Source organism: Solanum verrucosum, unplaced genomic scaffold (genome assembly GCF_900185275.1).
Source record: "Solanum verrucosum unplaced genomic scaffold, falcon-dt-bn FXZP01000125.1, whole genome shotgun sequence".
NCBI classification, from domain to species: Eukaryota; Viridiplantae; Streptophyta; class Magnoliopsida; order Solanales; family Solanaceae; genus Solanum; species Solanum verrucosum.
Genome location: NW_026019923.1, coordinates 1,716,959 through 1,732,202, shown reverse-complemented (window position 1 = coordinate 1,732,202; position 15,244 = coordinate 1,716,959). Strand labels below are relative to the sequence as shown.

General features: G+C 28.8%; 2 protein-coding genes and 1 pseudogene across 2 annotated transcripts; all 3 read right to left on the bottom strand.

The window, feature by feature from the left end:
* Window positions 1-9,736: 9,736 nt before the first annotated feature.
* On the bottom strand, window positions 9,737-11,355 carry LOC125824734 (late embryogenesis abundant protein ECP63-like). The gene is made up of 2 exons (XM_049504092.1): window positions 10,504-11,355; window positions 9,737-10,087 (listed from the first exon to the last, which is right to left on the bottom strand). Exons 1-2 carry the CDS (start codon window positions 11,353-11,355, stop codon window positions 9,737-9,739), a joined length of 1,203 nt encoding a protein of 400 aa, XP_049360049.1.
* A 1,928-nt stretch (window positions 11,356-13,283) lies between these two features.
* Window positions 13,284-13,766, bottom strand: LOC125824851 (uncharacterized; annotated as a pseudogene).
* A 406-nt stretch (window positions 13,767-14,172) lies between these two features.
* Window positions 14,173-14,847, bottom strand: LOC125824807 (uncharacterized). The gene has a single exon (XM_049504156.1). It carries the CDS (start codon window positions 14,845-14,847, stop codon window positions 14,173-14,175), a length of 675 nt encoding a protein of 224 aa, XP_049360113.1.
* Window positions 14,848-15,244: the final 397 nt, after the last annotated feature.

Below are 15,244 nucleotides of genomic sequence, written 5' to 3'. Positions count from 1 at the left end.
TCTATTAATTACTATAACCTTGAAATTTTAAAATTTGCTGCTGCAGACAGAAAACAAAAAAATCAACATAATATATATTCATTAATAAACTGAACTAAATGGAATATTTCTGCCAAAATATTGACCAACTTGAATACACTGAACCTGCAGATATATTCCAAAAACCTCTTTCATCTCAATCATGAAGTAAGTGATTGATTTGAATTTAATTGGAGCTTTAATATGAATATTGGAGACTAGATGAACCCCACGACATCCCCACCCCACACCCAACAAAAAAAAAGAGTCAGATAATACAAAATATTAAAAAATAATTTAGTAAAAAGTAGTCTGGTACGTAAGATAAGAAAGAATATCAATTTCAAAAGGGAAAATGGACAAATATACCTCCGAATTATTGTAAATGATATATATGAAGATACCCTCCTTAATACTTTTGGGACATTGGTGCCCCTGCCGTCCAAAAACTAGAGCATATATGTCCTTCAGTCTAACAGAAGACTAAATAGAGACACATGATGCAATTTTATCCGCCCATTTGATATTTTATAAATGTCGGGTCGGTGGATAAAATTATGACACGTGTATGTCAGTTAGTATAAAGGGTATATATGTTTTAGTTTTTGGACAGCAGGGGCACCAATGCTCCAAAAGTATAACGGAAGGTATCTGCATACCATTTACGATTTCAGGGGTATATTTATCCTTTTTTCCATTTCAAAATAAAAAAATTTAAAATTAACTTTATCTCATAATTGATTTAAAATATTAGTTAATCTCAGAATTATTTTATCCTTTTATTTATACTATTAAAAAGATGAAATTACTACTCCATATGAAATGTAAAATCTTATTTTATCCCGCGTACCAATTGACCGACTGCTAAGCTTATTATAATATATATATATTTACTACAATTTCTTAGTTGAATTATTGTGAAACTTTGAGGTGGATAGACATGTGACATCAATTATAATGCTCATGTAATGCATGCTACTTGTTTGATTAAAGTTGTTTTCCCATAAAAAAAATTGATTAAATTAAAGTTGTTTGACCCAAAAAACATTGTTGATTAATCATTAACGTCCCTCTTCAATTCTTCATTAATCATTCATTTAAGAATCTTTAAAGTATGTACTACTAGATTTCTAAATATATAGCTATGGTCAATATTTAAATAGCGTGATAACAAGAGATATTTCTTGGTTAAAACAAGAAAAAAAAATCACATTTTTCTCAACTAAACAATACTAAGTGATAGAGGTGTTTCATTAATTTTTTCTTGAATTTCATCCATATATATATATATATATATATTTGTAATTATGTGGGTGTGTCAGATATAAGACCAAACCGATATAAGGAAATAAATACATAAAGAAGTTAAGGAAAATCAAATTACATATACATTAATACACAAAGAAGCGAAGAGGGGTTCAGATGAACCTCCTTACGTTCCTTAGCCCCCGCCCCACCCCACGCCCTCACTTAGTCGTAATAGATGCGGCGTTTTAATCACTTTTCTTCAATAATATAGGTAAATGGAAAAAGGTCAAATTTTACTATTGTACTATTTGAAATTAAGTAATTACTTATCTTTTTATAGATTTTTAGAATAATATTGCCCCCGACAGTAGAAATGAACGAACCTATTTTTTGCCCTTTAACTCTTAAAAGAAGCTCATGATAATTTTGATTAATAGTAAAAAAGTTACTATATACTCTATTTTTACATTAGATCAATAAAACTATAATTTGCATATATACATTTTTGTTTCTAAATTATATTAATTAATATACATTTTCACTTTATCTTATTTAATTTGGCATGTGGTCTCATACTCTCATGAATTCAAAGTCCATTCCATGTATGTAATTGCCACCTTCAAAATTGGATCATTTTAAATTTAATTACTACATGATAAATTGACCATATTATAAAATGATAAGTATTAGTATATCATATGGTGTCCACATGCTATAAAATGTGGTCTAACTTTTCAAATAATGATTAATTAATAATCATAGGTTGTTCCAAAGGGGGTAGGTAAGAAAATAAGTTTTCACTTTTTAAAAATAAAGAAATAAATTCTTTTAATTTTGTTAATATCACTTTATCACCCCCTAGGAAGATTATATATGTTGAGTAGAAGGAGAAAAATGGGTAAAAAGTAAGAGAGATCTATCTTTAGATTTTAGAAGATTGATCTTTCTGATTAAACATTTATTAAAATTCATATTATGTATTAGGTTATATTGTATGATACGTATTAGTTATTACTACAGTATTTTGTTACACTAATGAGATTGTTCTTTGATTTTATTAGCAGATAATTGAGTGTTATCGTGTTTTATTTATTAGTAGTAGTATTATTAATTAGTACACCCCATTACAATTTTTTTTATTCATTTTTTTTTACACGTTGTTCCTCTACAATTTTGTTTATCGCACTTTTTTGTTATGATTGTTGTATTTTTTTCTCCATTATTTTAATATGATTTCTTTATAAATAGATTTTTTAATTGATTTAGCTATGCTTTACCTGAGTCAAGTGTCTATCAGAAATAGTCTATCTACCTTCATGTAGTGATAAAGTCGCGTAACACCACCATCCAATACCTACTAATGAAATTTAACTGAATATGTTATTGTTATTGTGTGCGAGTTTTGTTGGATGTCAATTATTGTGCATGTTTGTTGTATTAGTCTAAAAGAAGTGTCACGTAACTCTTGGTTCGTTAAATACAATCTAATCATAATCTAATCATAGTATATAAATAAAATAAAACAAATAAGGACAAATATCAATATATAAAAACATCCTTAATTAAATAATGTTGTTGCCTAAAAGTTTAGGTAAACAATTTATTTATATTTAGAATATGTTGTGAGTGATCTAAGGTGATTGTACAGGTGTCATTGCATTAATTCTACCAATTAGAACGTTCTAAAACTTCAAGATTTTTTTTTTAATTCTTTTAAATGGGGAAATGACTAAATGATATAGTTTTTTTTTTAAAAAGGAAAAAAATGAAGTGACGAAATGAAATTACAAAAAAAAAAAAAAAGCTTTAAATTTAATTGAAAATGCTTTAAATTCATATTTTATTAAAAAAATAAAATAGTAATTTGTTAATTTTCTATTTAAACAAATTACATATAATTAATTTAAATTATTTAAAAAATCTAATTTTATGTGGTGATGATATGTGTCACTTTTTCTTCTCCTATTATATATAGATAGATATTAATCTAATCATAGTATATAAATAAAATAAAACAAATAAGGACAAATATCATTATATAAAAACATCCTTATTTAAATAATGTTGTTGCCTAAAAGTTTAGGTAAACAATTTATAATTAGAATATGCTGTGAGTGATCTAAGGCGATTGTACAGGTGTCATTAATGCATTAATTCTACCTATTAGAACGTTCTAAAACTTCAAGATTTTTTTTTAATAAAAAAAATGGGGAAATGACTAAATGAAATAGTTTTTTTTTTCAAAAAGGAAAAAAAATGAAGTGGCGAAATGAAATTACAAAAAAGAAGAAGAAGAAGAAAGTGAAGTAACGAAATGAAATTATGAGAACCAAATAGTAATGTAATAATTAAATTATATATAGTAGTCTAGTTTCGATGCGATAATATCAATTGATAATGCGTTAACAGGAAAAATCAATTTATGATCTTTGATCTTATGAAATATATCATTTACACTGCGGTAACTCAATTACACTTTCAAATTAATTAATCTTTAACCCTTGTTAACCAAGAAATTCTTGAGCTTCACCTGTATATATTATTAAACCTAATTTTAGACATCGCATGTCTAAAATTATTTCAAAATTAAAGAATATTATGAAAACTTTTGGATCCTATAATTTTAAGATAAATGTCTTAAGATTACTGGCTTGTTGAATCGTATAATCTTAAAATGTCATGTCAGTTTGATAAAACAATATCATTAAAAATAAAATAAGAATAGTATGGTTTCAATTATTTGAGTGGTTATTAACGAATCAATTATTCTTTTGCAATGATTATCGTGACATAATATTTGTTGATGATATATTAATAAAGAAAAGAAAAAAATGTCATCATGCATGTCATATATTATAAAAGTATTTTTATCTAGCTATACAATATAATTTTCTCGAAAAAAAACATATCAATTAACACATCTCAAGTAAATGTGATTCCGCCACTACGTATACATCACACCACTAGATCCGTTCTTCCTGTTCGCACAACATATCTTTTTAGGAAGATATGTTTAGATAGATCCAAAATTATTGATTAATTGAATGAGTCAATCTCTCCAACTTATAATCGACTATCGCATGACCCATTGATTTAACCAACACAACAATCGCCATGACACATTGATTTAACCAACACAACAATCTTAACACGTGAAATAAGATAGTAACAAACACACACACACACACATATATATATATATATAAGGCAGAGCTACCCTTAGCAAGGGTGGTCAGATGAACAACCCTCGTCGATTTTTTTTTGTAATTATATATTGATATATTTGAATATATACTAATTGTTGAAAACCTTTAACACAGTAAAGAAAGATAGACTAATGGTTAAAGGTTGTTCAAAGTCATCCTTAACTTACGCATTTTGTTCAAAAAAAATTTGGTTCTATTTTTTCTCTTAAAAGAGAAAAAAAGTTTAAGTTAAAGAAATAAAAAATTCTCTTTGTAAAGATCAATAATTGAGGTATGATTATTTTGTAGCCAATCTTTATAGTCTGACCAACAATGTTTATTTTTTACTTGTCCTAAAGTATGAACTCCATTGATGAAAATTCTGGCTTCGCCACTATATATATATATATATTGTCTTATTACCGTTTCTTCTGTTTCAATTTGTTTTTATTTTTATTTTTTTTGATATTTTTCCAAAAAATAAAATAGAATCCCTTTTAATTTCTTAACTTTCCATTTTTCATTAAAATATGTTTTAGAGTCAAAAGTATTAAAGCATATTGTAACATTGCGTCAAATTAAGCACAAACAAAAGTACTACTTTCGAAGTGCCAAAATGGATGTATCCGAGTCCATTTCAATAGCTTAATGCTTTAACTCAACTCGGCCCATTATGTGAGTCATGGCTTAACGTTCATTTAGCAATAATTCAAAATAAAGTAAATTTTAGGTTTAGCAAATATAAAAATTATATTAGCGCTTTATAGTTACAATTTTGCTAGGAGCATCAAATTTATATAAGCAGCTAGCAGAGATCTCATTTATATAGCAGAGATCTCATTTATATAAAAGTGCATCGATTGTATATGTATATTGTTTAGATAATTGTATATGTATAACTACTATGTATATGTATAAATGATTGTGTATATGTATAAATGATTGTGTTTGTACATCTACATAAAATTTAAATTTGTATACATAAATCGAAATAAAATATTTATATATCAAATCTCTCGCTTTATACCACACAAATTATGCAAATGACACATTGTAATTTGAATAATTTGTGTTTGTATAAAGCAAGAAAGTGACAAAAGAGAACTTCTGTATTTATAATTATAAGTGTATAAAACAAATATATATATATTTGTATTTATATATAAAAATACAAATAAAAACACAATTTCATATATGAAATTTACACTTAATTTATTTCATTCGCTTCTAGAAATTGTGTTTTTATTTGTATTTTTATATATAAATACAAATATATATATATTTGTTTTATACACTTATAAGTGTAAATTTCATATATGACATATATTATAGTACTATTTTCAAGCTATAATAGTAGATTTAGACTTTCAAGCTATAACATTAAAAATTTCAGGTTATAACAAGTTAAAAAAAAGAAATATTTTTATTAATTGGAAAAAACTTAAAAAATAAATAAAAAGATAAACGAAAATTAAAAAAAAACGGAATTAGAAATAATAAAGTAAAAAACTGAAATTGTGGGTTGTAATTTAATTTGAATTTATTGTAGATAATTAATGATTAGCATGAAATAAGGGATCCAAACTAATTAAGAATATTCAGTTTCCTTAATTCACTCTAATTTGTTAAAATTAATTCAAAAATCTTATTTTAAAAATCAATTTCCATTTATTTAATAAATGATTAATCTATTTATGATTTTTTATTATTAATTAATAATATGTAATTAATAAGGAAAAAATGAAAAAAAAAACGGAAATAGGGGTGTCAATTAAATTTGAATTAATTTAAGATAATTATTAATTAGCATGAATTAAGGAATCTCAAACTAAGTAAGAATATTCAGTTTCCTTAATTCACTCTAATTTGTTAAAATTAATTCAAAAATCTGATTTTATCCATTTTTCTTCCACGTTTCTCTCTCTTCAATTTTCTTCCAGAAATATTATCACTGGCGACTAATTGAAGTTTTTGTTTTGTTTGAAAAATCCTATTTTTTTTGTGATGGACAACTACGTATCAATATTAATTAAACATGGCGGAAGATGGGATCCTTCAGGTTAGTATTTTTAATTGTTTACTATTTGTATTTGGATTTCAGTGAAATGAAAAAAAAATGAAATTGTAAATTATATTTTGTGATTTTGTTTTTGTACATCGTCACTATATTGAATGTGATATATTTTTTTGTATAAACAATACAGTTGTTCATAATACGTATTAACTGTTGTGAAATGTATAATATTAGTGATTTTCTGTTTTTGTGTATTTTTTTCTTAAAGTATAAAGTAATTGTATATTTATGAATGAATTTAATAGAATTATTGGAAAGAAATTTGTAAGAAAATGTGTTTCGTAAGATGTAAAAAAAGTTATTTGAATTTTTGACGAATTGTATAACAAGTGTTTTAAGTTGGTATTAAATTATAAATTTTAGTGTGTTATATTAGATGTTGTCATTTCTAAAGTAATTAGTGAGTTAGAAATGAATTATTTGGTACGATAAGATATAGATATTTGTAATGTATGATTATTTTGTATGAAATGTATATTAAGAAAGTATGAAATTTGTATGAAAGCGTGTCCAGTAATCTGGAAAAAAAAAGTTATTTGAAATTTTGACGAATTGTATGATAAGTGTTTTAAGGTTGTATTAATTTTGAAATTTTATTGTTGACATTTTTGTATAAATTTGTGTGACATTAATGAAGTATTTTCGTAAAAAAAATGCACATATTTGTTGTATAAAATTTGTATTAAAATAGTATGAAAGTGTTTGGAATGTACTATTTGAATGATATTTGTATGAAATATTTTTTGATTGAATATAAAAATTGTTTTGTAATGTTCTGTCTGTCTGAATGTTATTTGTATTTCGAATTGTTTGTTTATAATGTGAGACTAATTTATATTTTTTTTAATGAAACAGGGATTATGTCGATTTTCAAATGGAGGGGGTTTGCTGATTTGAAATTCAAAAGGTCAAAAGTTAGCTGTAGTAGATGTCGTCAAGTTGGACATAACAGGAAAACATATTCAAATTATCCTATGCAAAAATAATGAATGTTCATTTTGTTAAGACTATATATAATTTTTATTTTTTTTGTTGGTTATATTAATGTTTTGGTTTGATATAAAACATAATAATTTTGTGTTTAGCGTACTGGTTATTATTTATACACTGTTTATTCAGTTATCATACAGAATGCATACTGTTATAAATTTAGTGCTTGATATTGTGTTTCAATTTATACACGATTCATTCATTAAGTCCACAAAATTCATACATTTGTTACTAAAAATTGTTCCAGATTAAGTATATTGTATATATTAGTAATAATTATAAAAAGTTAATTATGTAATTCATTCCAACACTAGTTTAGGGGTTGGTCATACATATATTAATCATATTTAATTCATGAGAAAATAAGACAAATGTGAAAACACAATTCATAACATTTGTATATAAAAATCATACCACGATTAAATACAATGTCCAAACATTTAATATTGAAGTCATAGTAATAGATTTCATACACGTGTCAACTAATGAGTAATCATATAGAAACACACTTATACACTGTTCATTCAGTAATCATACAGAATGCATACTGATACAAAATTATTGTATCAGTATACAACTATAAAAATTATACCATGACTAAATACAAATATCCAACATTTAATATTGAAGTCATAGACATATGCATACTGAGACAAAATACAACTATAAAAATTATACCATGACTAAATACAAATATCCAACATTTAATATTGAAATCATAGACATATGCATATAAAATGTATTTTATACACGTTTCATCTATTCGTTATAGAAATTAAAAACACAGTGCTACTTTAAAAAATAGTGTATCAAAACTGTATAAAGTCTGTATAATGTTTTTGTCCTGAACTTATAATATCCAAACATAATAGGTTAGTGCATGTCAGTCACCATGTGTACAATTAGCAACAAAGTGTTACAATTTTTAGAACATTCAAAAGAGAATCAAAAGGTGCAATAAACTATTTTGATAACACATTGTAGTATATATCATCAAATACTTAAACAAAAGAGAATTATCCAAAAGTTAAACAGAAAAAATTATCCAAAAGTTAAAAAAAAAAATATGTAATTCTTAACCAACGAAATTTGTCACAGGAATAATTACATCGTCAACAGTGTCCCATGGAATATTGGCAAGCAATTTGAAGCCTCTAATGCACTGTCCAACATTGTGGTTGGGGGAGATGGATCTCATGCCGCAATTTGAATCTCTCCACTGTTTCTCAATGTTATTGACCCACGACATAAACCAACAATCAACAGTGTTGTATGATAATGGACTTGAAGAGTAATTAGCCTTCTTTCGTAGATAATACATAATGCTATTGACATGCTGTTACCAACAAAATTTGAATCTGAGTCAGAGTCGGACTCTGAAAGGATTTCAACAATTTTTTTCCCCTTCCTCTGAAAATTGCTCAAGGGATCCCAGTCTGTTGTAGTCCGAGTATCTGATGAAAGAGGAGCCTTTTCACTGGAATAGGCTTGTTGAGATACTAGTTCAAGACCTTCTTTAATCTGTAAGAGAAAATGAGAAATAAGAAATCCATCATGAATTTGAAAGGAAATTCCTTTCAACATATAATGTCATTTAACATTAAATTTGCCTCAGCAGACTGGGTAATCAATTTTGATGTTGGACTAGATGAGAAAGAATGAAGAAAGTTTGATAGTGAATTGTGGGTTGAGTTGTGTGGGAGTGAAGAAACGTGTGGAATGGTGGTGTGATCAATGATTGGAGATGGTAACGGTAAACAAGGAAAGGAAATCCCTAAAATTGGGTAACTGAAAATTTTAGTTTTTTAAAAAAGGAAGTAAAATAAAATTAATGATCTATTATTAATTAATAATAAAAAAAACTATAAATAGATTAATAATTTATTAAATAAATATAATTTAGTTTTTAAAATAAAATTAAATTTAACTGATATGTCATAGCCCGTAAATAATTTGTTATAAGCAAAAAAATTTTAAAAATAAATTTAAAACCCGTAATATTTACTTATTTTTCCATAAATTAATAGTTTGCTATACATAAATTTGGAGTACTTGAAAAGTAAATAATCACAAGAAACAAAACAGAAATATGATTTTACTAACTTCTTAACACAAACCAAAACACACAAAATACAAAATACAACCAAATTCAAAAGTTACACAAAACACATAGCCAAAAAGAAAGAAAGAAAGATATGCATTCATCATTCATAATCTATTTTTAGTACTTCACTTTCACATTTTTCCCAGTTGAATCCTTAGCTTCAACTTGAGCAATACTCCCTTCAACATCCATTCTCCCAACGTCGTTGAACGTCTGGCCGGTCATCTGATCGGCCTGTTTCAACGTCGTTGCAGTCTTACCTGCCCGAGTATCGTCCACATCCACCACGATCTTCGATCCTCCTCTAGTAGTTGTCTCATCGGTGGTGTGTTTCGGTGCTAATATGCTTCCAAGCGCACCGAAAATACCACCGGTAGCAACTTTTCTATCCTGATCATCGTCACCTTCGTGCATTTTCATTTCCTCCATTTTTCTTCTTGTTGCTTCTTCACTCTCATGATACTTTTCCTGCAATTGAGACTATTAACCATTCATCTTTTTTATCCAAGACGATAAAATATATAGATAGCCAATGGGTTCACATTTCGCAATCGCAAATCAGAGACGAAGCCAAAATTAAGAGTTTGAGTTCTAAATTTCGTTATTTCTGTCAATCAATTTTGTCAGGATTTACAAATTAATATACATATATATTTAATTAATTTTTTAGTACAAATATAGAATATACAGAAAAGCTACCCACATAGAGGCAGAATATTGCTATTAATCATGACTTGAAAATAAGACAAGATCGATTACTCAAAATTTGTTGCAACATATTATTAATGGCATCCAAAAAATCTACAACAAAGTGCCATGTATTATTTGATTCTTATTCTAAATTTTTATAAGAAAACTAAGTAAGACGGCTATAAACGGCTAACCTTAGCAGCTCCCGCCGTCTCATCCGCCTTATGCTTAGCCGCTCCCTCCGTTTCACTTGCCTTTTGTTTAGCCGCTCCTGCCGTCTCATCAGCTTTCTGTTTCGCCGCTTCAGCCGTTTCCTCCACCTTCTGCTGAGCTTCCTCCTTTTTACCCGTAAGCATATCCATCGCCCGCCTCGCGGCGTCAGCCGCACTATCCTTCAGCTCAGCCAATTTCCCTATCGTAGTATCTTTCCCTTCTTTTGCCTTTTCAGCCGTATAATCCTTATACTCTCCGGTTTTCTGCATCGTCACATCCTTAGCTTCCTTAGCTTTATCCTCTGCATACTTCTCGTACTCTGTTGCTTTACGAGTTGCACTCTCTTTTGCTTCTTTGGCCTTATCTACTGTTGTATCCTTTGCCTCCTTCGCCTTCTCCGCTGCATAATCCTTCGTTTGCTTCGCCTTGTCTGCAGCGGAATCTGTATACTCCCCTGCTTTATTTTTAACTTGTTGTGCTTTATCTGAAACAGATGCTTTAGTGGCCTTACCCTTATCCTCAGCATAATCAGCATACTCTCCCATTTTATCAGCTGCAGCGTCTTTAGACCGTCTTGCATTTTCCGCCGCTATATCAGAGGTGTCAGTGGCGACTTCGGCGGTTTCGTGGGCTTTTCCAGTGACGGCGTCTTTAGCATGACCAAGTGTACCTTGAACGGATTTGATTATACTGCCAATAACACCGGGTTTCTGTTGTTCAACATCTCTTTGACTTTCATCCCTTCGTTCTTTATTCACATCACTAAGTTCATTTGCTGCTATTTTTGCAGCTGCTTCTGCTCTTTCTTCTTTCACTGCTTGCCTCGACTCCATTTTTTTTTCTAATTACAAAACACTGATAATATCTCTTAATATTTTACTCTTTTTTTTTTTTTTTTTTTTGCACTTTTGGGATTTAAGGAGTGTGATGAATGGGAAGGAATTGGGGTATGGTATTTATGTTGAGGTGGTTAAGAAAATTGGATTGGACACGTGGAGGAAAGGAGAGTTATGAAGTGACACGTGGATGGTGTTGTGGGTGTTTGACACGTAGCATTTGAGAGGTGTACTTGTAATGTGTTAAGGATAAAGCTTAATATGTAGGAAATGGTTCATGATTCGAGGTGGGTGGATAAGAGTAGAAGTTTCTAGCTTACCGTCAATGCGTGAGCGCGGAGTTAGACAGAATCGAGGGGATTATTAAAAAAAAAAATTACACTATTTTTGATCTTGATAAAAATTCTTAACTTTGTTATTTATGTTAGACTATTTTATTATAAAGTTACAAATTCATATTAATTATTAATTACAAATGCTACAAATATACTCCACGTCAAAAATATTGAATTCGACTAAATTTGATTTTACATCAGCCTCTAATTGTATTGGGTTATACAAAAGATGGATCCAGTGGCTTGAGGGCTAGCTGGCCTGAAAATGTTTGTAAATAGGTCCAATAACAAGATAAGAAGCCCATGAGTCATGACAGATTGGGTTGGAGGGAGTATGCGATTGAAGTTAAATATTTACAATAGATAGATGTAGGGAGTATGCGATTGAAGTTAAATATTTGCGATTGAAGTGAATACTAAATTTTGAATATTTTTGTCTAAAATTTGATATGATTTGCTAAGATCTACTTTTGACATTTTAAACTAGAGTTTAGTCTGACTTGTGTTACTTTTGGGTTATCGGTACTCATTTGAATTTGCTAATGACATCTTTATTTTCTATCTTAGTTAACGAACACACGTTGATTTGATATTATTCGTTTTGAGTTACTCATTGAATATTGATGATAATTAAATTATGGTATATGAATAAGCAGCGGGTAATCTCTACATTAAATCGATTCACTCGATATAAGTTGGACAGACGTGAATTACTGTATCATGTCTCATCTTATTTTAGATGTGTAATGAACTTCAAACATTTATGCTTAAGCTCTAAATATTTGCACATGAATTTTTTAAATCAGATGTTTATTGTTATAATTTTTAAATCTAAAACTTTAGTACATACCTATAAAATATTATTTAAATTTTCCTTACGTGGATTTAATTTTTTTCTGCTATAATTAGTGTGCTCACTAAGTATGAAATATGCCTAAACCTCACAATTTAGTGGCACTCACTTGATTGTATAAACCTACTAGTTTGCATTCACTCTTGCCACATTTTACCTATGCCCATATATTGCCTTTTCTCTAAGTTCTTGTTTTGTTTAAGGAGTGTCAAATCTGGTGAGTTAAAATGATCTAAATGATAAAGAGCGATCCAACGATTCGTTAAAAAGCTATTTATATTGAAATGAACTAACAAACAAAAAATATCTATTTTAAGAAATATATTTATAATTTAAGTTTAATTGCGTCTCGACTCTCGATGAGTTGAATTGGACGGATCAAAATAATTGGGCATGTCATTGACATGCCCAATCTTGATTGGGTTAGAGATGTCAATTTTTTCATGGGCTACTTTGGCCATTGATTTGTCTCTTTCACATGTTAACCCAATTGAAGAAAATAGTGAAGTACTTAACAAATTACAAATTAACATAAATTTAGGAAATGTGAAGTACTTAACAAATTACAAATTAACATAAATTTAGGAAATACAAAACATCTTAATTAAAGAAGAAAAAAAAAAAGCAACTTCATCAAGTATTTGAATTGTGATATCTCCCATTTAGATATTCCAATTCAAATTCTTGATCAACACACAAGTAATAAGCATAAAGAAATAATCATAAGTTACAAACACTCATATGATTTGAACCGCGCTTGGTGAAGTAAGTGTACCCGGGCTAAAAAGAATAGAAGAACACCATGCAAAAGAAGCAGGCGATAGAGGAAAATTAGCCAAGGGACTACACGATCCAAAATAATTTTCTGATGGGATCCGAGGCGTTACATGTGATCTTTCTTGTGCTTCAAATGTTGTTGAATCAACACACACCTCAAATTGGTCGTTTGTAGAAGAAGAAGGAAGAAGGAACTCGCGCCATTGTGCAAGAACATCATTATTATTGTTGTTGTTACTTCTTTGTAATGAAACTGGTGAGAGATCAAGTGGAGGAGGAGCAATATCCTGTAAACGCCTCTAATTAAAAGAACTAGAGCTAGAGCCAGAGCCAAAACCAGAACCAGAATCAGAACGAGAGATAGAATCATTAGAGACAGATTGAAACTCGGGAGATGAAGTGAGCATTTGGACAACATCCTTGAAATCATTAGGTTCAACTCTATATATTTATAATTTAAATTTAATTGCATCTCGACTCTGGATGAATTGAATTGGACGGATCAAAATAATTGAGCATGTCATTGACATTCCCAAACTTGATTGGGTTAGAGATGTCAATTTTTTCATGGGCTACTTTGGCAACCCTTAATTTGTCTCTTTCACATGTTAACCCAATTGAAGAAAATAGTGAAGTATTTAACAAATTACAAATTAACATAAATTTAGGAAATGTGAAGTACTTAACAAATTACAAATTAACATAAATTTAGGAAATACAAAACATCTTAAAGAAAGAAAAAAAAAAAAACAACTTCATCAAGTATTTGAATTGTGATATCTCCCATTTAGATATTCCAATTCAAATTCTTGATCAACCCACAAGTAATAAACATCAAGAAATAAACACTCATATGATTTGAACCGCGCTTGGTGAAGTAAGTGTACCCGGGCTAAAAAGAATAGAAGAACACCATGCAAAAGAAGCAGGTGATAGAGGAAAATTAGCCAAGGGACTACACGATCCAAAATAATTTTCTGATGGGATCCGAGGCGTTACATGCGATCTTTCTTGTGCTTCAAACATTGTTGAATCAACACACACCTCAAATTGGTCGTTTGTAGAAGAAGAAGGAAGAAGGAACTCGCGCCATTGTGCAAGAACATCATCATTATTATTGTTGTTGTTGTTACTTCTTTGTAATGAAACTGGTGAGAGATCAAGTGGAGGAGGAGCAATATCCTGTAAACGCCTCGAATTAAATGAACTAGAGCCAGAGCCAGAGCCAGAATCAAAACGAGAGATAGAATCATTGGAGACAGATTGAAACTCGGGAGATGAAGTGAGCATTTGGACAACATCCTTGAAATCATTAGGTTCAACTCTATATATTTTAGGAGGTGTTGGTGGCAAAGGTGCAATTGGTAGTTTAGTCATTGGTTTTAATGGGAGCCTTCTAACTCCATGAAGTGAGGAATGATATGAGGCTAATTTTTTATTTTTCTTTTGTTCTTGTTGTGGATATGTTGAAGAGGAATTATTAAAAGAAGAAAAAGAAGAAATAGCATATGAATAAGAATCCATTTTTTTTTTGTTTTCTATATTGCAAGTTTGTCTTATAACATGAAATAGTACTTGGATAATTGTTTGCTTCTATATATAGAGAGAAAGGTGACAAACTTGAGCAACTTGTCTTAAAATGATATTTCCTCTATCTAAATTTATGCGATACATTTTTTTTATTAATGTGATTACATAAAAATGATATATTTTTATTTTTACTACTAATAATTAAGCTTTAAACTTTCAATTTGATGTTAATTAATGAAATAATCTATAATCAAATAGATCAATAAATTTTATTTTAGATCACAAATTTTAAATTTTTTATTTTTTTTCTTAAATTCCGTGCCAAAATAAAATTTGTTTTTAGCGTCGGCTATGGATGAATATGATGTAACATTACAACTTGCAAAATGTC